Raw genomic sequence first — 24,611 nt, 5'->3', positions numbered from 1 at the left:
TCTGTATGTAAGAACTGGCGTCCAGATTCAGCCTGCTGAAACTGATCAGCGGCTGATTCCAGGAAGCCCGGGGCAGAGCAACTCTGCCTCGGGCTTCCTGTAGTCAGCCGCTGGTCAGTTTCAGCAGCGGCTGAATCTGGATGGCAGTTCCGACTTACTTACAGATTCAACTTAAGAACAAACCTACAGTCCCTATCTTGTACGTAACCCGGGGACTGCCTGTATCTCCAATGTTCTCCCATAACCATATTGTATTCTATAGCAAATCTTCCTTATGGTTCATTACAAAAAGTTGTTGGTAATGAAATTATGTTTTTAGTAATGCAATGCTAACAGAGAAGAAATACAGAATTAAATGAGCACCATATTTTGCATGATAACTACATTCTATGATATGACTAATGATGAATTTTCATTATCAAAAATATGTTAATCAAGTAAGGAAGTCTGTATTCTCTCTTCCTTCCCAATTTTGTTAATTAGTAATTTATGTTAGCAAAATTTTAATCATTCATTCACATGCTAAGGATAACCTGCCATATCTTGGACTAATTCATATTTTGTGTTTGAGTTTTATGGATTCAACCTTTCCACTTTTAATACAACAAATATTTTTTTTAAATCTGTTTACCCTTGATAGAATTTGTGAAAGGCTTTTGGCTTGAAGAAATGATGCTTCTCTCATTCTTCTTGCCCTGACTCCAGAAGGCATATATGTAATACAGTGCTCATCTATGAGTAGTGACGATGTATATTTATCTAGGAAGAGATTTTTAAACGTGTCTAAAGATTTTAGGAGCACAAGACTAATTGAAACTCAGTGGAACCTATGCTCCTGCACTTTTTGAAAATTTGCCCCCTGTTGATCAACTTTGCTTGAGCCAGCTATGCATGAATAACAAAACAAAACAGATATCAGAATGTATAGATTTAAAAAGGCTCTGACTAAGATGCTACATTCCTTCTTCATATAATAATCTGATGGCTTTAGTTTAAATATATACCAAATCTATCACTTTTCATATATTTTTGAATACTGGTGTATTACTTTCTTTAGCCGCTATGTTAGGTTATGTCTAGACTGCATCTCACTGTCGACAGAGGGATGCAGATTAGGAAGGTTGACATTGCAAATGAGGCAGGAATTTAAATATCCCGTGCCTAATTTGCATAAAAAGAGCTGCCACATTTTGCTGACTCAACACTTTGTCAGCAAAAAGCGGCAGTCTAGAGGGGGATCGGTCGAGAAAGAAAGCCTTTTTCGACAGATCCCTTATGCCTCCTGCAAGGAGGTTTACAGGATCTGTCAAAAAAGGCTTTCTTTTTCAACAGATCCCCCTCTAGACTGACATTTTTTGCTGACAAAATGCTAAGTCAGCAAAACGTGGTGGTCATTTTTATGCAAATTAGGCACGGGATATTTAAATCCCTGCCTCATTTGCAATGTCAACCCACATAATCTGCATCCCTCTGTCGACAGAGGGATGCAGTCTAGACATACCCTTAGAGTCCTCGTCACCTCCCTGTCTGCTACTCAGTGACAGTAAAGAAACAGAAAAGTTAATGATAGAGATGTAGCCGTGTTAGTCTGATGTAGCTGAAACAAAAAACAGGACTATGTAGCACTTTAAAGACTAACAAGATGGTTTATTAGGTGATGAGCTTTCATGGGCCAGACCCACTTCCTCAGATCAAATAGTGGAAGAAAATTGTCACAACCATATATACCAAAGGATACAATTAAAAAAAAAAGAACACACATGAAAAGGACAAATCAAATTTCAGAACAGAAGGGCAGGGGAGGGAGGTAAATTTCTGTGAGCTAATGATGTTAGAGGTGATAATTGGGGAAGCTATCTTTGTAATGAGTGAGATAATTAAAGTCTTTATTCAAACTTAGGCGTAAAGTGTCGAATTTAAGCATGAATGACAGTTCAGAGGATTCTCTTTCAAGTGTAGTCTTAAAAGGCCTTTGAAGCGCAGGATGCAGGTAATCAAGTCGTTGAGACAATGTCCTTTCTGGTTGAAATGGCAAGAAACTGTTTTTTCTTTGTGGTCCTGTCTAATATCTGTTTTGTGGGCATTGATCCTTTGGCGAAGTGTCTGAGATGTTTGTCCAATGTACATATCAGATGGACACTTTTGGCACATGATAGCATAAATTATATTTCTGGATGCACAAGAATATGTGTTCTTGATCTTATAATTCACTTGGTTAGGTCCAATAATGGTATCAGCAGAGTGAATATGTGGACAAAGCTGGCAACGGGGTTTGTTGCAAGGGAAGGTACCAGGGTTGGTATTAGTGTGGTATGTCCTGTGGTTGTTGGTAAGAATCATCCTGAGGTTAGGTGGTTGTCTATAGGAGACTATGGGTCTGTCTCCCAGAGCCTCTTGGAGTTTAGTATCCTGTTCCAGTATAGGCTGTAGTTTATTGATAATGTGTTGGACAGGTTTAAGTTGGGGGCTGCAGGTGATGACAAGTCGTGTTCTATTGTTGGTTTTCTTAGGTCTGTCTAGAAGTAGATGGTTTCTAGGTATTCGTCTGGCTCTTTCAATCTGCTTTTTTATTTCTCCGAGTGGGTAGTTGCGGTATATAAATGCTTGGTAGAGATCCTGAAGTTTCTGGTCTCTGTCAGTGGGATTAGAGCAGATGTGGTTGTATCAAAGGGCTTGGCTATAAATGATGGATCGTACGGTGTGTTCTGGATGGGAGCTGGAAGCATGTAGGTAACTGTATGAGTCAGTGGGTTTTCTGTAGAGAGTGGTGTCTAATTTTCCATTGCTGATTTGTACTGTGGTGTCAAATGGATCTCTCGTGTAGAATGGTCCAGGCTGAGATTGATGGTGGGGTGTAGGTTGTTAAAATCTCTGTGGAATGTCTCCAGTGTTTCTTGGCCATGCATCCAGATAATAAAGATGTCATCGCTGTAGCATAAGTAGAGAAGGGGCAAAAGGGGACGGGAGTTGAGGAAATATTGTTCTAGGTCAGTCATAAAGATATTAGCATAAAAATATCTGTTAGGAAAATTAGACACCGCTCTCCACAGAAAACCCACTGACTCATACAAATACCGACATTGTCTCAACGACTTGATTCCTGCATCCTGCTTCAAAGGCCTTTTAAGACTACACTTGAAAGAGAATCCTCTGAACTGTCATTCTTGCTTAAATTTGACACTTTACGCCTAAGTTTGAACAAAGACTTTAATTATCTTACTCATTACAAAGATAGCTTCCCCTATTATCACCTCGAATATCATTAGCTCACAGACATTTACCCCTCCCACCACATCCCCCTTCTGTTCTGAAATTTGATTTGTCCTTTTCATATGTGTTCATTTTTTTAATTGTATCCTTTGGTATATATGGTTGTGACAATTTTCTTCCACTATTTGATCTGAGGAAGTGGGTCTGGCCCATGAAAACTCATCACATAATAAACCATCTTGTTAGTTTTTAAAGTGCTACATAGTCCTAGTTTTTTTGTTTCAGAAAAGTTAATGTTACTGAGAAGTTAAAGCTTCCTTGACAAATACAAATTTCAAACTACACCCATGCTGTTTACCCAGTCATAGCTGAACAATAATAATGTCAGAATTCTCTAAGAAAGATTGAGTGTATTTGTGTATTATGACTTAGATGATATAGCAGTTGTCATAAAGGAAGATTTTACTCCTGCAAGAGCATTTCAGTATATTTAAATCAGTTCTTTTACATCCCCTGGGTTAAGATATACTGCAAGTAGCTTAAAACTCATGATGTCCTAGAGTTGCAATTTGTGTGGTCAGCCATCCATGATCTTTTCTAATTCACAAATAAAGTGGAAAAATTGACATTTTCAGCACTTTCATCTACTGTGCTTTGAAAAGTTAAGATTGAATAGAGCCTGTCTAGCACAATAGACTAGCTTCTTTCCACTTCTGATGTATTCTACATACCACATTTCTCTAGACTAGGCTGACACAACATGATGCAACATAATATGATGCAATGCCATGCAACTCATCTGATAAAGTTGGCTAGAGCATATTGGATTGAAAACTTGGTACATTGTAGCAGATGAGAAACCCTTGGGAAACTGGATAATTTGTGCTGGTTGCAAATTATCTGTGACAGTGGATATTGTTGTATGTTTTTATTCACATAATCAGTTTTATTTTTATTTGAATAGATCTCATTTCTGTGAATGTAAAACCTTCAGAAAATGATTTGCTTTAAGGTTAAAGTGCAGAGTAGAGATTAATGTTATAACATATGTAATAATATATAGAGTTACACTGACTTTTTTGTATATACAAGTGTCTGTTTTAATTACAGCACAACAGCAGTTGAATATTTACATGTAATGACTGCTAAAAAGATGTATTATTAGTTTGATGTATTATTTTCTTAAAGTGGAACTCCAAAAGCCAATTTAGGATTAGAGATCTATTGTGCTGTACAAACGAGGAAAAAAATAGAAATAATCTTCCAAAGTTAAAATAATAACTTGCTGACCTTACCGGTGCATATGGATCGTGATAACTGTGGCTGCTGCTGACTCCTGCCAAGCGATGGGAGACGGAATTTTCTCTGTCTCTGAAGGCCGGTTTTACCTCTCAACAGGGCTGTTCTAAGGAGACAAAGAATGCAACCTCAGTATGGTTAAAGTTTAGCTTTTTAAATCCATTATTAACTTATTTCTAATCTACACTGGATTCATCACTAACCTGTGCTGTTTTTATTTGGTATAGTTCACAATTTAACCTACAAAGTGATGGCACCCTAGTGGTACCCAGGATTTAGGTAGTGAGGAATGTGAATTTATGTACTTTCACTGAAAGCTGGCTTTCTCTACATTTTTAGCTTTCTTTTTTTCTGGTCAAAGGCATCAATATGCAGCAAATTCCCTCTAGCCAGAAGGAATAGAGAGGATTTATTCCATAGCTCATTAGCATTGCATCTAGTCTGATAACCCTTTCTGGGTCAACATCACTTCTACAAGTTCTGGTCTGGCAACTCAAACTGCACTCACACGAGGATGCTAGATGGCAGAAAGTCAAAGTTTACAAGGCTGCAGTCTCTTGTCAGCGAACTGAAATTGAGACTCAGGTCCTTGCCCAGGGCTGGTTGAAAATTTTCCAGCTGAATGCTTTTTCCAACTGAAAATTGGATTTTCACAAAATGAAAAAATTTGCAGATAACTTTCCAGAAAACCAGATGTTTTCATTTTTAGCAGAACTGCAAAAAATGAAAACTCTTTTTAGTTTTTTTTTGTTGAAAACTTTAATTAAAACAGTTTTCTTCATCAACATCTTTCCACATTTTCTAAACAATTTTATTCCTGCTCTTTCTCTGCAGAGAGAGGCTATGAGCACCACATAGATCATGCTCAATGAGCAGAAGCCCTTCATACACCTGCATAGTAATCCCCTTCCCATGCCTTTCTAAATGTTTTTGGTCTGCAGAAAATTCATTTTTTTAGTAATATAATCACCTTCTTTTTTGCTTTTCTGCAAGGAACCCTCTGATTTTACAGTCAATTCCACTGAATTACTGGTTGGACCTCCTTGGTCTTGAAGCCTCAGGACATGACTGGTCCTGGATTGGGGATTTTGCCAGTTTCTTGTCCTCCTGCCACAGCTTCCCCAGTCCTGGCCTAGCTGCCTCCTTGCTTGTTGCTAGCCTCTCTATCCACCTCACCCCCACTGTCCTGTCTTCCTGGGCATCCCCGCCGCCCCTGTGCACCAGACTTCTGCTGCCACCCCGGGCAGCCTCATCGCTTCTGCATGCCACAGTCCCACTGCCCTACCTGAAAGCCCCTCTACTGTATGCAAGGCTCCTGCTTCCCTTCTGGTAAACCCTTCTGCCACAGGGCTCCCAAACCCCAGCCCTTCTCTAGGACTCTAGTCCTAGAACATCCCAATTTAGAGAGTTTCAACCTTTAGATCTAAATTTACACTAGCGGAAGGAGAGCAGATTGTATCCTTAATAGGGTGGAAGGAAGTGTAATTTACACAAATTTAGAGTCCCATAAGCAACATTATGATTTCATTTATACTGATACCAAAGGAGTTTACTACAATGTGCCTCTATAATTTCCAATCCAACACATCTGATAACACGGGGCTTACTCATGAAAGCTTATGTCCTAATAAAACTGTTGGTCTCCAATGTGCTACAGGACTCTTCATTGTTTTAACAATAAAACTAGTACTGGTATAAGATTAGAACTAGGCCCAAATATTTACCTTGAATTTGACTTACCTGGTCTGCTGAAAATGTCAGCAAATACCATCTCATTGTATAAGGAATCATTTAGCCATGTAATCTAAAACAGTTTAAGATCCAGTAGATCAGTCTATTATCTTGCAATTAAGAGTTAAGTATGTCTTCTAACTAGTTTTTAATTGGGCTTTTTTTACACTGTGGCAAGAAGGGTGTTAAGGAAATGGGTCTGGATTCAGATTGCCCCACTCAGCCAGATGTGCAAAGCCTGCACAAGCTTGAGGCAGGGCTTTAAAAAGAGGAGCAGAGCAGGTCAGCGGCAGGCAGTGAAAGGAAGGAAGAGGTTGCTCTGAGGAACAAGTACCACCCAAGAGCTCATGGCCCTACTTCTGGCCATGGCTCAGTCCCTAGCTGTGGCTCTGACCTGTGCCCCTGGCTATAGCTTCACACCCATCCATGGCCCCAGCTGTAGCCCAGCTCTGGCTCCGTACCTGGTCCTGGCCACAGCTCCCTTCTCCCACACCTACCCTCAGCTGCAACTCCAGCTCTATTTCCCACAATGGCGCCACTTATTGTCCTGTACTGAGAGGCAGGATGTAAAAATTTGGGGACCACTGCTCTATATCGATGCAGCATGGACACAATTCTTGTTACCATTGAAATCATTAGCAAAACATTCACTGGAGCAGTATCTAGCCCATAAGGAAAAACATACAAGGATTGATTTGTATCCAGCTGCCAGTAGGAGGTTATCTGATATAAAGAGAAAGTTTTAAAGTTCAAATAATAAATATGTTTGGCATCACATAGGTGAGAGAGCTTCACAGTGGTTTTAACAGTAGGTAAAAGTTTGTGTCTATAGTAGAATAATCAAATACTCTCTCAGTACTGTGATAATTTTCTTCCCTACAGTTATGAGATACCCAGTAGCTTTTTAAATAAGTGTGTAGGAGCATAAAATTAGCTTCAGGCAGTGAAGTTTTGCTATTGCCAATAAGCAGAAGCTGGTGTTAAGTCACAGTGTACAATCATTTGTTGGCTTCTGTGAAAAAGTAATGTTTGAAGGGGACTCTGTTCTCTGTAATCTAGAGAAAAGCATATATTGCTAGGAGAATCTATTTCTAATTTCCCTCCCTCTGACATGGCATTTACATTGTTTGCAATGTTTACCTTGTTCATGACTGATACAAATGAATTGTAAATGCATATCACAAAATATTAAGAATCTTATAAATCCTTTAGATATGGTTTGGTAAATGTTACAAATAGTTTAGACAGAATAATGCAACTGGACATTAAATGTAATCAGTCTGGTTTATTTTTGTAGGGAACACAAAATCTCCAGTGTAGTAGTTATATTTAGTCTCTCATTATTAGTTGTATATAAATTTGCAACAAAACCAAAACCAAAAGTATCATAGTTACTTTGCAAGTATTGTAAAATATTCATATGTTTCAGTAAAAATATATTCTTGATGAGGTATTTTGTGTTAACGTATTCTTAACACACTTTGTTGGTATAATAATAACTGATAGAGACCAAACAAAAAAAAATGCTCCATGGTAAACAAATCAGAGACTGACGGTGACAGTCATTGCATATAATAAACATGCTTGACATTTTGGGGTCAGATCCTTATTGGGTCATAGTTCCACTGAAGGCAATTTACACTTGAGCATATACCTTTTTTTTAAACTCTGTTTCACTGTAAGTTTTCTTTATTAGGTGCCTACTTTAGATGGAGTTATTAGGGTATTTAGTGACTGTATGAAATTCTCTGTGTGTATTTATCAGGTATTTTCTTTGAGTTATGTACATCTAAATTCTTGTTACATGGACTTCAGCACTTCTAGAGAAACAACTTGTCAATCAGAAAGTAAAATATGCTTAAAATTAAATTAGAAGAATATGGTATGATATCACTTAATGCTTGAATGAGAAATAATACTTCCTTAGTTGCCAGGCAACCAACAAGATGTGTGTCAAATAGAGAGACAGATCAAATGAATAAACAGAAGAGTTGTCTACATTAGCTTTTGTTTCAGATAAATGAGAGAGGGCCTTTTGGTAAGTTAAGTTCCAGGATTGCTTAAGGTTCTTTGTATCCTGATGCAGAATTCCACAACTTGCCTGACTCTTTTCTTTGTTTATTATTAAGTACAATTCAAACTATTTAGTAAGTAATATTCCTCATGGGGGAAAAAAGGGCTTTTAAAATGCATACTGCTTAACACCTGTGTTTTCTGTATTAATATGCCACCTTAAACTTCAAACTGATTTTTTTCACTGAGGATCTTTCTTTTTTATATAAGAACATAAAACAAAAATGGGAAAATTCTTCAGAAAAATTTAAAAATCTCTATTCAAATCATATAAACAAACCATGAATTCACTTCAACTGAATTCACAGCTCTCCATTCATTCTTCACAAATATTTGTATGACAGATGAGCATTTGTATGTAAAAATGTTTGTGGCAAGTGAACGCCACTTTGAATACATGGTTGAAGGAAGGTTGAGACTGGAAGTGCTTGTGAAGAACTCTTTAAATCTCTTTTGATTTCCTTCATCTTTTTTATAGATGTTTCTCTAATGAAATTGACAGACACAAACATTTAAAACTTCATTAAAGGAAATAGTTTTCTTGGTTCTAAAATAATGAATGGTCCAATCTACTCCCATACAAGATATGGAAAAGAGCTTTGCAGGATTAAATACAATTGTAGATATGAATATGGACAATGAGAGAAGATAGTAAATACAGTGGGCTGTGAAATGATCTTTACTGTCTTCCCAGCAGAAGACTGAGTTACTGCAGTTTTTGGCTGATCACAGACTGATACTTAGCTAGATAGGTGAGTCCCAGCGCAAGAAAATGAATTTGGGGCTGGATTTCATGTCAGGAGATACTGTGGAAATAAAAAAGATAAAATAGTTTGTGTCTGGTGTCCACAAGTACAGAGGATACATTTATAACTCTCTGAGGAGAGGAAAGGAGACTCCAGAGATACAGCCTCAGGATAGTTATGTGTTGCTTCTGAGAGAGAGCACTGTTCCTGGATGAATCCACCCATATTTGTCTGAGAGTTTACCTACAGCATTGTGATGTGGTTGTCACAGCTACCATCACTAACCAATTAATTTTCATCTCTGTTTACACAAGTTCAGGCCTGTTTGGATCCATGAGGAAACAGTACTTACGACATCTATAAGGACTATAAATTAACCACCTCAAAAAAGATATTTTGGCCTTGGAAAGGGTTCAGAAAAGGGCAACTAAAATGATTAGGGTTTTGGAACGGGTCCCATATGAGGAGAGGTTAAAGCAACTGGGACTTTTCAGTTTAGAAAAGAGGAGACTGAGGGGGGATATGATAGAGGTCAATAAAATCATGAGTGGTGTGGAGAGGGCCGATAAAGAAAAGTTATTTATTAGTTCCCTAAATAGAAGAACTAGAGGACACCAAATGAAATTAATGGGTAGCAGGTTTAAAACTAATAAAAGAAAGTTCTTCTTCACACAGCATGTAGTCAACCTGTGGAACTCCTTGCCAGCGGAGGCTGTGAAGGCTAGGACTATAATAGAGTTTAAAGAGAAGCTAGATAATTTCATGGAGGTTAGGTCCATAAAAGGCTATTAAAATGGTGTCCTTGGCCTCTGTTTGTCAGAGGCTAGAGAGGGATGGCAGGAGACAAATCGCTTGATCATTGTCTTCGGTCCACCCTCTCTGGGGCACTTGGTGCTGGCCACTGTCAGTCGACAGGATACTGGGCTAGAAGGACCTTTGGTCTGACCCAGTACGGCCGTTCTTATGTTCTAACTAATTACTTGGAATGATGAGAAAACATCACTTGAGGGCAAATTATTGTATAATTGCCCATACTGGGTTGTTTTGCACCTTTCAGAAGTTCATCAAGTATTGGCTGCTGTCAGAGACATGATATTGGACTAGTGTGATCCCTACATTTCTGTTTGATCAGGCAATAGAAACAATATTATCTGATATAGGAGATCAGCTCCATAATACAGAGAATGAATGGTAGTACTCAGGGCCGACCCACAACATTTTGGCACCTGAGGCGGGGAGCTCAAATGATGCCCCCATGCCACCTTTTCTCATGCCTGCTTGTTATGTCTCTTGTGCCCTCCAGCACAGCACTCCACCATCTCTGTGCATCTAGAGCAGAGAGAATACATATGCACCAGCAGCAGACACAATTTTCTACACTCTGGGTCCTAGTGGCACCCCCCCCACAATCTGGCACCTGAGGTGGCCGCCTCAGTTTGCCTCATGGTAAAGCCAGCCCTGGTAGTACTAGAAGAAACAGTGGAGGCATATAGTTGGAAGTATATATATTTCACAGTCTGAAATTATATATAAAGTATTTAGCAGACAATAGTTAATAACAAGAAGAACAATAAAATTACAATATATTCCTCTGCATACAGTACATCCAGATTTAAAGTCTTCTGAGTATGTCTACCTTAACTCATGTCCTCTGCTTATATTTTTTAAAGGATTTCAGCACTCCTACATGGTTTTTTTTAGTCGATTGAGTTTTATAAACACACCAACTGATGTTGTTACTTAAATGGTTCAGTTCTCAGTGTGATAAATCTTTTTTCTTGTTAATTTGCTAATATAACTAATGCAGTTAATGACACATTTTTCTTTCTTTTTTAATTCCAGCAAGAAAAGAGTCAAGAAAGTTCAAGAAATAAAGGTAAGTATTAGCCATGTTTTAAAATGTAGAACTAATTTTAGTGCCATTATCAAAAGCCTAATTCTCATGTATGTTTAAAATAATCTGCAGATTGAGTGTTTCACTGTGATGTAAAATCAAAGCAAAGGAATTTAATAGAACAAATCTACTTAGAAAAATATATGTAAAAGCTCCCTGCAGTTCGCAATTACCTCATTTCCAATCCACTCATAGAACTGATCCCAATTATATTTACAAATTAATCAAAGTCTCAATAAACCTCCTTAGGAAATGACAATATTCTGCATTTTAGGCAGGCAAGCACTGCTTTATATTCATTAATTGAAGTTTTGCTACATTTCAGTGATTATATGCTAGAAAAAATGTCAGAGTAAAACATCGTGAGAGATGGATATTGAAGGGCCTGGACCAAAAATTAATCAGTTTGGCTGTGGAATGTGGAGCACAACTGGCTGCAAAACATGGTTTTCCTAACCCATCCATTCTGAGAGACCTGTACATCCAGATCATTGTGAAGAGGCAGAGAAGTGGCCATATTTCACCAGATTCTCCTGCCATTCAAATTCAGGGAGCAAGCTCAAGTGTTACTTCAGTTAGGCTGCATTTAGACTGGCATGATTTTGCCGCCTGTCTACACTGGCTGCGAGTATTTGCGTAAGATCACTGACTTCCTAATGTACAAAATCAGTGGTTCTTAGGCAAATACTCCGACGCTCCTGCTCAGGGATAAGCCCTCTTGTGCAAGAGGGCCAGTGTAGACAGCCATGTTAATTTCTTGTGCAAGAAAGCCCGATGGCTAAAATGGCCATCAGAGCTTTCTTGCGCAAGACAGCGTCTACACTTGCATGGATGCTTTTGCACAAAAGCAAATCTTTTGCGCAAAGGCACATGCCAGTATAGATGCTCTCTTGCGCAAATATTTTTAATGGAAAAACTTTTTCGTTAAAAGTATTTGCACAAAATCATGCCAGTCTAGATGCAGCCCTAGTGTCTAGCTTCTGCAGAGTAAGGGGCTCCAAGTGGATTCATCTTGCTTCTCAGAGGTCTCAGAATATCAGTGCACTTTTGGGATTTGAACCCTTTGCCATTTCCACATGAAGAAGCAGACTCCACCCCTCTGGCACAAGAAGTATAAAGAAATTCTGTGTCTGAGAAACTTGAGTTGCCAAAACTTGTTTACAATATAGGCTATTTCCACATATTATATATACTGTAGTAGTAAGATCCCCATTGAGCTAGACACTGACCAAGTATATAACAATAAGAAAGTTCCTGCCTTGAACAGTTCACAGTGCAAATATAAGACAAAAGACAAGTGGTGCATACCACGCAGACATGGTGGTGCAAGTAACAGTCAGATCTTTCAAAGTAGTGTGATATGCAGCGGTCATAGAACACCAGCTGCCTAATCACTATCAAGTTTTTTGAAGCCATTATAGCAGAGTTGCTGTTTAAGGATGAATTTGAAGGAAGACCTATTTTTCAGGGAACTGTTTCCAGGAATAAGGGATGTCAAGAGTAAGAACACAACAGTTCTTGTTGTAAGGCTTGCCACTTGGTTAACACAGTCTGGCATCACTTAGAGAGGCAGGTATCAATGCAACAAGGGTGTGGCAATAAATCTATTTGTTATGTATTTGATTTTCTAAATAGTAATGCTTTCCACTATATTATCATAATAATATTTTTGTTGCAGTATCTGTATTGCCCTTACTATTACATTTTTATCCCATTTGAGATAATTTTGCTGTGGTACAAAGAAAAAGTATGAGACAGTGAATAGAAGGGGAAAACACTAAGCAATCAATATAAGTTAAGGCTCAAGAGAATAAAATCATATTTATGTATTGTGTGTGCAGTTTTTTATGACAACCCAAACAACAAAAAGACCTTTTAGTAGAAATTGCACACACACATATATATGCCCACTCTTCAGCTGCTCTTGCATTCAGTTGTTCTCCAATGCTTTCTTGGCAAAGCAAAGTCTGATCTTCCTTCTAAATGATAGGTAGATATACTGCAGTTTGTATCTTTATTAATGTGAAATTGTATTTCTATTTTCTAATTGCACAGCTGAGACAGGTGCTACTTACTTATTCATTAATATCCTATTGAAGTGCTTAATTGTATAGTCCGAACTACGTGTTAATATGTACAATAAATAAAACGATAATTAGTATGTATATAAATATAAAAAGCACTTTTGCTAATCATGATTTGGGTCCCATTGCACTAGAGCAGTGGTCCAGGTCTAGTGTAAATTGTCATAGCTCTGTTAACAGTAATGGACCTATGACATTTTACACCAGTTAAGTAACTATCCGCTAGTCTTTAGTCTGAAGCATTTACATTCTAAGACACTTCACTACTGCCCAGGTGTGTTTGTTTTCTCAGTATAATCTATAGCTGAACCCTTCAGAATTCTCATTGATATGCTACAATACATTGTTGAAAACATTGACTTTCCTAATGACAGCTAGAATTTTTAGATGTAAATAGATTAGACGTTTGTTGATCATAAGTACATATACCTTGTATGCCCATGGGAGCCATCTCAGCCTGCTTAGCCAAGTCTTACAGTATTAAATCATCTGGAAGGTATGTTATAGGCTATGCTGATGGGTAACTTCGATTTTTATTTCTGGGTGTGTTACTTCCATACAGTGAAGAACATATTCAGATAGGGAACCTATTTCCTGCCAGTTGGTAGGGCTCACCATGTTCAGGATTGCATTAGGCTATCAGTTGAGCAGACTAAATACAAAAATAATTCTCAGGGGCTTATAAAATCTTGCCCTCAACTACATCCATTGAAATATGCCAAGCACTAGTTTCAGGGACAAACCATGATCTCCAGCAGTCAGTTAAATTGGTGTTCAGCTGCAGACTCTTCATGGTTGTGACTTTGACATCTTGAATGAAATTTTTAATCGATTGATTTTTCTTGCACGTTGTGCATGTTTCCGCTTAAGCTGACAATTCAGCTTTGAAGATTCCACTGATTTGAAAGAACTCAGAGTAGGGATGTAAAAATCACATTTAATTGGCCAAATGTATTGTTTAACCTGAAGCTGAGGCTGTTCCAGCTCAGCCAGAGCAGCCCCTGCCTGCAGCCCACCACCCCTTTGCTCTCCACAGGCACCACTGATACAGAGGCAACAAGGGAGGAGTGCATGTAGTCAATAGGATTAATTGATAAGCCCAGGCTTATTGGTTAATTGTGTAGTTGACTACACATTAATATCCCTAGTTTACATAGTGCTTAGTGGCTTTATCATGCTTTTTGTTACATTTTTCATTGTTTTTTCTCCATGTCATTTGAAGTTTCAGAATATTATCCTTACTTTACTTATAGAGGAAGGCATATTACAATATCAGTGGTGTTTTTACAGTTTGGTCAACATTGTAATTAATATAAAGCTACATTCAATTTTAGTGTATAGAAACTTCTTTCCTGGCAACAGGGAGTCACATTTCATCTGTCATTCACTTCCAAAATCAACTGTACTACACCTATTTTTATGATAAACTTAAAGTAATTTTATGTTTCTAAAACAGAATTTAATTATGTTTTCTACATCCAATGCACAGATATCTACTGTGTACATTATGGAATATTGTTTTGAGATACAGCTGGTCCCTGAGTTGTGAACGGTCAACTTATAACCGTTCGCAGTTACGACTGAAACTGTCGTAAATAGCAGACCCCGTAGAGTTACACTCAACTGTGCTGTTCGTAAGTGCGAATTGCGTTCGTAACTTGGGGTCCGACTTACGAACAAACCGAGTTACAACCAATTGCTTGGTCCATAACTGGTTTGTAAGTCAGAGAGAGGCTGTAATGCCCTTCTAATTGCCTGGTACTAACAAGAAGTAAGACTCCAATAGTATGAGTCTTTAATTAGGAGTGGACAAAACTAATAAAGGTCTGAGGTTCTTGAAATATTTTGAACCTTTCAGGACCTCTATCTTGTTATAACTTGGATGGTAAATGAAGATCATGCCGAAAAGCTTTCCCAAAATAGAAATCAAAATGTTTATTTTCTTCCTATTTTTATGATTTGCAGTACCTCATAACTCCTTGCTGCCAGTTATATTCCAATACCTTCTCCTTACTCTGCCATTCCCTTGAGTTTTTACTTTATAGGATAACTATCCAGTTAAGGTTTGATTTAGCTCCCTTGAAGTCAATAGGACTTCTTCTGTTGGTGGTGGTGGTGTGAGTAAAATATATTTCTTACCGCTGGCAAGGCAGCACCAGCTAAAGGGGGGAGCATGTGACTTCCCCATATGACCCTCTACATGACTCTTCCTCTCCACCTCACTCAGTGGCCACACATCAACAGGTCCTCCAATGTGACTATATCATCCCTGACCCTGCTCCCACCCTTCCACACAGCTGTGTCTGTCTGGGGTTGTGCAACACTTCAGCAAGAGAACAGGTCTTGGTGGGAGGGACAGGGCTGGGGGCAGTATAACACTCCTGGAGGAGCCATTGGCATTTTGCAGCCGTTAGCATTTCCGCTGCAGTGCCCAAGGGAGCCCTGAACCTCAGGCGCTGCTGGGTGGCTCCACACCGGTAGCTCATCTTGTGGCTTCCCATCTATAAATATCTTGCTGGTATGGTGTACTGCACTGTACTGCTGTTCTCCATGTCTGTCTGTATGATTTGATTCAGAGTAGTATCAAACTTTTAGTATCTAATCGTGATTCTATAATTTTCAATTCTGTGATAAATTTGTAGTGATTCTTTGTGTTCCATCATTTACAAAGCCAGAGTTTTATATTTTGGTATGTTTCCTTCTTTGCTCCTCTGTCCTAGCTGTTAACTTCTGCTACCATTCTCAAGTTACTCAGACCAAAACAGAAATAAATAATCAAACTAGTCATTTTCTGTCTGCAATATTCTCTTCCTTGTTCCATAACATATATCTCAGAACTTTATGGTACTTAGTTTGTCAGAAGATCTGCTTTTGTTTACAAAGTTAAAGCATTTTAAAATGTTCCAATCACAGCTTTAGAATGGGCTCTTATCCTTCATTGTGTTACCAGAATATTTTTGAAATGACTATGATTACATCCGCATCAAAGAGAATATAAATTGTGCATAAAGCAAATAAGAATATAAGAACATAAGAATGGCCATACTGGGTCAGACCAAAGGTCCATCCAGTCCAGTATCCTGTCTGCCAACAGTGGCCAATGTCAGATGTCCCAGAGGGAGTGAACAGAATAGGTAATGATCAAGCTATCTCTCTCTTGCCATCCATCTCCACCCTCTGACAAACAGAGGCTAGGGACACCATTCCTTAGCCATCCTGGCTAATAGCCATTAATGGACTTAATATCCATGAATTTATCTAGTTCTTTTTTAAACCCTATTATAGTCCTATCCTTCACAACCTCCTCAAGCAAGGAGTTCCACAGGTTGACTATGTGCTGTGTGAAGAAGAACTTCTTTTTATTTGTTTTAAACCTGCTGCCCATTAGTTTCATTTCGTGGCCGCTAGTTCTTCTATTATCGGAATAAGTAAATAACTTTTCCTTATTCACTTTCTCCATACCACTCATGATGTTATATACCTTTATCATAGCTCCCCTTAGTCTCCTCTTTTTCAAGCTGAAAAGTCCTAGTCTCTAATCTCTCCTCATATGGGACCCATTCCAAACCCCTACTCATTTTAGGTGCCCTTCTCTGAACCTTTTAAAATGCCAGTGTAGCTTTTTTGAGATGAGGAAACTACATCTGTACACAGTATTCAAGATGTTGGCATACCATGGATTTATATAAGGGCAATAAGATATTCTCTCTCTTTTTTTTTAAGCATACCTAACATCCTGTTTGCTTTTTTGACTGCTGCTGCACACTGAATGGTCGTCTTCAGAGAACTATCTACGATGACTCCAAGATTTCTTTCCTGATTAGTTGTAGCTAATGAGGGAATATCTTACCTAACTCAAGCCTCTTATTTAACTATGCACACATTTAAACATAGCATGTGATTGGTGGTAAATATAGCCTTAAGGAACAAAGTAATGCACATAATCTTAGATAAGTCTCCTTTCTAATTTTTTTTCCTGTTAGAAACTTAGAATACTCATGTAAAAACAGTATACTTGATCTGTTTTAATGGGATTCCTCTAAATAAAAAGATAATTAAATTCCCACTAGGATTCTTCACACGTATATGCCAGCAACACAATTTTGTCAATCCTTTGCAACCTGTAACTAAAATTCAGTTCAATATTTACCACATCCAGACAAAATGAGCAGTCTTTTAACTGATCCATGTGGTTCTGAGAAATAAATGGTTTTTTAAAAATATTAATAGGTCCTTGAAATAACTGAGTTGATTTTGATTGGATAATAAAGTATCTAGTATATATGATGTAAAGCATTGCAGAGAGTTTTTCATGTAAGTCTGTTAAATTAGTTGATGGAATAAACTGATTTTATTTTAAAATGGAAACTGTTTTAATAGTAATTCCTATTAATGTTGGAAATTGTTTGAAATAAATCAGAAATTGGGTAGTAGCTTCATGATGTAATTTTATTTACCAGACCATCAAAATATTCCTTGATTAGCTGCCTCTGCAAATTTGTGGACAGTCAGATCAAAAAGCAGAGTTTGAAAAAAAAGTATTAAGGTACCATTTGTATAGGCACAGATAATCCAATAAGCTACATGTGGTTCATGGTCAAAAGTTAAACTCATATCAAAGCTGTTTTGAGATGTTCCTACAGTTGAAGAGAAATAATCATATTTTTATTATATCTAATAGGATTGCTTTTGGGTTGATAATGACTACATTGCACCTTTAAGTGTGCATGCATAATTTGTCTGATTCATTTAAGAGAACAGTACTTTATGGCTTGGGGGTGAGAAAAGGGAGGTATAATTGCTTCAAAAGGGGACAAAAGGCCAGCACAGCAACACTGGAACTAGATGAGTAGAAGGGTTTAAAAGGCCAGTCCTATGTGTGAAATCACTGCTTACATGGAGCAGGCTATGGACATTGTGCTAGCCCCCTTTCCTAGGGGAACTAGCACAATGTCCATAGCCTGCTCTATGTAAACGGGGATTTCACCCGTAGGACTGGCCTTTTCTAGAGGGACTGGGAAAGAGTTTTTTCCATTACCACTAGATTGACCTAGGTGGACTTGGGATTTTTTTTCATTTTCCCCGAGTGAGTTCCTGAAGGGTAGTAATCTGTACGTTGGAACTCATTAAATAAGTTTGGGGTGAATGTCCAGTGCAGGTATTCCATAGGAAAGGTATAGAGTGATCAGTTAAATAGATCGGAAAAGGATTTAAAAAGGAAGTATTAATGAAAGGGATGGTATAGCATGTGAGATTTGGGGCTACTATGACTGGTACTCCCCCTCCCTCTTCCTTATAGCAAACCTGAACCTTCCTATGAAGAAGGTAGAAGGTAAGATCCCAGCAATGGCTGAAGAACCTGGGTGGGAAAAAGTGGGGAAGCCCCTGGGTAAATATCGAATGAATATGGGGGTCACCTGCACTGTTCCTCTTTATCTCCCGGGTAGTCCCAGACATCTTATAACAAAATTGCAACCATATCAAATGTCTCTTTTCCTTCCTTTGGTATAGTTGGACAATAGAAACTAATTTACACTAAATGACCAAGAACCCCTTTTGCCAATTATCAACAGAAAAAAAAGAGGGGGGAAGGGCTAAAATCTGAAGGTGTAGCTTGCTGCAGTCACTGACTTAAAGTCATGCTGGGCAGATCCTAATGTGAGTTTGCCTTTGTCATAATAACTTATGAGAGAGAAAATTAAAAAAATAGAAAGAGGCCAAATGGATATTGGCAAAAGACAAGATTTTTCACACAGTTTGTAAGCAATGGCATATGTGCTTAGTTGATTTGCATGGTGTTAACATTTACAGAATAACTGTTTTTCATTTATTTAAATGGCATTTTAGAAACTGACAATTTTTTCAGGTTTTTGTGAGCTGCTATTGATCAGCTGAATATAGTGTCATCAACACATGCAACTAAAGACAAGAGTATTGATTGACATCTCTTTAATTACAGTGTTAGTTTCTCAAAATGTTCAACCCTTTTCATTTTACGCTTACCTTAACAATCTGAATGCAAAATGACTGTTGACTTACAGATCAATTTCAAAAAATGTAATTCTCTATTATTATGAACATATTGCCATCCTTTTCTGATTTCATTAACAAACATCTGTCCCTTTTATCATACTTAGCTATCAGGAATAAAGAAAATACCATATGGGAGTCACTTGCATATCTTACTTGCATTTAACACTTGGAAAAAGACAGCACACCTGCACAATACCAATGCTCAGTACAAATCCTGCTTGGAATGCCAAACTGGTACTGTAGCTGGTTTCATAAAATCATAAAGGCTTAAGCTTTTCTATGCTCAAACAAAAGTAAAAGGGATGAGGAAGGAGGAACCGGAGACACCATTGGACATTAAAATAATATATGAATGGAGTCCAACAGGGGCCTTTATCTAATTGCTAAAAAATCACCAGACTATCCTCCAATACTTTCAGGGGCTGGAGAGTGAGGAGTACTTGACAGAAAATATTTCAAACACCTTGTTGTAGGGCAATCATTTATAAGTCTTTAAATGAAGAAAGCAAACTATATTGAAATTTAGGATATACTGTATCTAGTCCTTATATTACATCATATTAGAACACTGAATTATAGCCACTGTATATTTTGCTCCATGTCTGGCATATGTCATTTGATACATGGCTGCAATTCTGCTTTCTTACACTGTTCTATATTCAGATAACTCCAGAATTGTGCTCAGAATCAGTCCCAGAATATTTTGATACATTCAGATATGGACAGAAATTATTTATATTGAAAGTGATTGGAAAAAAAAATCTGTTTTAAACTCATGACTTTTTAATCCAAAATGTCCTTCATGCTGGAATATAATTGTAAACAGATTTGGTTGATTACATTTATCCTACATTGAAATGGACAGTTTAACTATGCGTTTAAAAAAAAGTTAAAGATCTCTTTTGGTCTGTGTCCTTTTGTTGGTAATGCTCTAATTTGTCACAACTAACAGCCTCCAAAAGGCTGATGTGCTGATATACAGTTCCCATTGAGCAAGACACTTCACTACATTCACACCAACCTTTGGCAAATCCTGTGAGTGTCATCACTAAAGAGTTAGCTTGATGACACTTGAAAATTCCTCAGTGCAAAGACACCCCATAACCAAGCTGTTTTTTTCTAGTGCGGTTCTCCATCCCTTTTTCGCCATAAAAGCAGTACAGGCGGGACAGAGGATGTGGCCCCAGAGGTCAATTTAAGAGTAATTGCTGGTGACCTGACTACCGCAATCAGTCCCAGATTTCAATCACCAATAGAATATTTTCATCTAATAGTTTGGAATGGTTTTGAAAAGTTACATGTTGTTTAACTTTCTTCAGTTTGTGAACCAGCACAGAATCAAATGATTATAACTTGAAACTCTGAAACAAATCAGAATGTTTTCCACACATACAGACTCTTCATTGAATGTAATTCCATTTGAAAAGATAATTGATGTTGGTGGTGAAACCAGTTTTAGAGGAGAAAATAAAATATGTGGGTTTGATTCACCAAGATGTCTTTCCTGTTTTGTGCCATTTTATTTCTATTGGCTTCACTAAAACTACATTAGCATAAATTGAGATGAAGAAATGATAAATTAATCCCTATTTTAAACATGAATTTTCAAATTATTGTGGCCTGATTCTTTTCTTATCTAACTCAATGTAAATCAGCAGTGACACCAATGATCTTAAAGGAATTACACAGGTATAAAACCGACATAAGAGAAGAATAAATACTGTATTGTATAAAGAGAGAAACTTATTTCAATGCTATCTTTATATACAGTAACAATTGACCAGTTAAAGAGAATTGACCAATTTAAAAAAAACCCTAGATTTTAGTTAAAAGTAAGTCAGCTCTTTCTTTGGTGTATTTGTGGTCTAGTGACAGTGGGACAAATTTATCATTGGTGTAAGCCTAATGAAGACTCTAAAATTGCATCAAAGGATGCAGATTTGAGGTTGCTAATCTGGTTCAACTGAAATTACTTGTGAATGGAGAAAATCATAATTCTTCATGGAGTAAAAAGTAAATAGTGGAAAAACTTTAAACAATCTTAAAAAAACCCAACAAATAATCTTGCAGCACCTTAGAAACTAACAAAAGTAGATGGTATTATGAATTTCTGGCACAACCTGCTTCTTCAGATGAATGGATTTAAGGGATCCAGTTTTCAAATAAATAGCACAGAGAGGGGATGAGGGGAAGAGAAGGAAAAAGAAGGAAAAAAGGGGAAAGAAATTGTCAGAGTGTCCATGCTGAATGAAGCTGATAAGAATACTTAGCACCCACTCCAAGGACCCTTTTTTTGGATGTTTTTGTTATTAGGATGTGGAATTTAGTGGGCCATCCAGCCAACATCTTAGTTTAGACTTCTGTTGTAGGTATAAAAGGTTCTGTAGATTTCCTGTTGAGCTGAGTTTTGAAGTTGGTTTGAAATAATACAGTGGCTTTGAGATCCATTAATGCAAGTTAAAATGGTCCCCGACAGGTTTCTCACTGATCAGTGTGTGTTGTGAGACATCCTTTATCATCTTTATACCTGATGTAGCATACATCCTTCACTATGCTACAGCAGCTATATTGCCTTGGCTTCTTCCACGCTTCATGTCCAAACAGTACCTTCTTGCCCACTTGGGTCAAGACAGAGTACTCTGTTTCCCTTCAACTTCCATCAGAAAGAGTGTTAAACAAGCCCAGAATAAGTAAATGAGATTCTGGAAATTCGATAACATAATAAAGTAAAGATCGAGTAAGTCGACATGACAGGAAAGTGTGCCTGCTAAAAAGCTTTTGGAAGATGTGCAGTATCTCTCTACATGTACTTTGAGGGACCTTGGAATCTAGGGGTTGCTAGGAATGAGTGGTCCTGACATGTGTCAGTATTCTGGTTGGACCTGGCTGGTATACAGAGCAGCAAGGAGGATGACAGTATTTCTTGCATCATCCATTCACCCTCCAGGAACAGACATGCATATTCTGCTCTTAAGTTATTTGAGGCCTCATTTTCTACACTTCAAAGCCAAAAAAGAAATATGCCAATTGGTTTGATAGGATTAGTATCAGACACTTTGAGTACCTTTGTACCTTGAAGCCCCAGAAGGAAGTAGGGATTTTAATCATGCAGTACTACCTACAAATAGTGTCTGGTAGTGGATATTCTGGGCCAAATTGAAATCTCATTCGCAGTGATGTTAATCTGTGATAATTCTGTTGGGTTTTTATGAATTTACACTAGAGTTACATCAGGTAACAGGTGAGAATCTGTACCTCACCATTCCCTCTCTATCTCTGATCTTAGAGAAACAAGAATTTTTAGGTTTTAGCCAAGTAAATTCTGTATCTCTTTTATTTGCATGGTTCAACTGATTTGTTACTATGAAATGTAAAACTAAATGTACTGGTCATTTATCTTTCTTTGGATTAATTTTGTTAATATAATTTATTTAAAAGTATAGTTGCTTGATTAATGTCAAATTGCCTTTGACAGCAAAAATAACCACTAATATGATTTTCTGCACATAATAGTGATCCGTTTGCTCTCACTGGCAATGTGGCTTTTTTATGCTATTTAATGTGTTGCTTAGAGTCATTTCAGCAGTCCTGTTTCTTCCTGAATAACTCATGTGACTGATGGAGGCATCTTAGGATATTTCTAGGGTTAAATACTATTCAGTTCAGTAACGATTGCGGATTATGAGACACAGAAAACATATTCAAACTTATATATAATTCTTTCAAATAGCACAGAATACACACCCAACGTTCAAGACTTGTTACTAGTAGCATTAAAATAATTGGCATGTTATTGTATAATGGGAAAATATATGTAGCTAAATTGTATTTCACGCTGCAGTTTTACTCTGTTGCATTGTAAACAGAGTTCAGGTGGAATTTATGTAGAATACTTATCCCATGTTTCCGTTGCATAAGCAGCTTTAGAATTACACAAAAATATCATTATTTATTTTCCTGCTTATAGTAGTTGCAAGCTAGATTGTCATTTAGATTGCTCTTTGCTCCACTGTGACCTCTCTGTCATTCAAAAAGCTGCAGAGAAAATGACCCAAATTACTTCCTTATTACAAAATTATCTAACTTTATTAACAGTTGCTAATGTATGTGGGGATGTTGTAGAAAGGCTGTACAGCTAATACCGTAGACTTTTATTGCTGGCTTCTTCTTTTTTCTTTAAACACGTAGCCACAATTTTAAAAAGACTGTTGTTCTGTTAAAACCTTGAAACAAAGATTATAAAATATACTGGAGAGAGCTATTTCTATACAATATATTATTAATTTCCTGTCTCTTTAGGGGGCATAACATTTCAAGTTGCATAGATACAAAGAATACAAAGTTCAATACCATAAAGGAAAAGAAGGGCTTACTGGGGCCAAATTCACCTCTGATGTGACTCCACTGACTTCAGTGAATTCACCCTAGGGATGAGTTTAGCCATTTTTGCTTAATTTGTTTTAATAGATTGAAAGTTAGTGATGTGTGAACCTCCAATTATTTAGAATTCAGGTGGATTTTGAATCATCTTCCTAATGTAACTTCTGCAGCCTCAAAGGGAAGTGCGTAAAAACAAAAGGAAAAACTATGTAGCACTTTAAAGACTAACAAGATGGTTTAATAGGTGATGAGCTTTCGTGGGCCAGAAGGGAGGTTGTCTAGTCAGGCAGGGAGAAAGGAGTTGTTGTTCTTCTAAAGGTTCTGTCTCTCCTGCAGGTTGAATGAGGGTTAGAGAGCATCATCTGAGCTACAGATTGGCCAGAGGAGCTCAGGTAAACTATTGGCCTGTTGACATTAGGGAAAGGTATATAATGAAACATTGCCCTGACAGAGTCTCTCTCATTCCTGGGCTAGCAATCCTCACCCTCCCACCCATGGAAGCAGAGTAGCACTGGGTGTTATAAAGGATTAGGGCCTAAATAACTTCAATTTTCTGTAGACTATTATTATTTAGAAAGTGTATCAGTATGCAAAAATGTTGAAGGGGAAAAATCCCTTTCAAAACCATCACTAAAGTAAGATTCAGGTTGTTCAAATGTATTTTAATTCCACCAAACATTAAACACATATATCAATATTATGTATCAGCTCAATAATGTTATGGTACTTAGGCACCCATACAGGCTCTGGGAGACAGACCCATAGTCTCCTATAGACAACCACCTAACCTCAAGATGATTCTTAACAACCACCACAGGACTTCCCTCACTAATACCAACCCTGGTACCTTCCCTTGCAACAAACCCTGTTGCCAGCTTTGTCCACATATTCACTCTGCTGATACCATTATTGGACCCAACCAAGTGAGTTAGAAGATCAAGAACACATATTCCTGCGCATCCAGAAATATAATTTATGCTATCATGTGCCAAAAGTGTCCCTCTGATATGTACATTGGACAAACGTCTCAGACACTTCGCAAGGATCAATGCCCACAAAACAGATATCAGACAGGATCAAAAAGAAAAAACAGTTTCTTGCCATTTCAGCCAGAAAGGACATTGTCTCAATGACTTGATTACCTGCATCCTGCTTCAAAGA

General features: G+C 37.6%; 1 protein-coding gene across 2 annotated transcripts in view; it reads left to right on the top strand.

Moving 5' to 3' along the window:
* Positions 1-24,611, top strand: part of FSTL5 (follistatin like 5) — a 560,578-nt gene that overhangs the window by 79,994 nt on the left and 455,973 nt on the right. For both annotated transcript variants that reach the window (XM_006121877.4, XM_006121878.4), the window contains exon 3: positions 10,902-10,935. In XM_006121877.4, coding sequence (XP_006121939.3) covers positions 10,902-10,935 — 34 coding nt within the window. The remainder of the gene's footprint in view (positions 1-10,901; positions 10,936-24,611) is intronic.

This window comes from Pelodiscus sinensis, chromosome 5 (genome assembly GCF_049634645.1).
Source record: "Pelodiscus sinensis isolate JC-2024 chromosome 5, ASM4963464v1, whole genome shotgun sequence".
Taxonomy (NCBI): Eukaryota; Metazoa; Chordata; order Testudines; family Trionychidae; genus Pelodiscus; species Pelodiscus sinensis.
The sequence above is the reverse complement of the archived record's forward strand: the minus strand, read 5'-3'. Positions and strand labels throughout refer to the sequence as shown.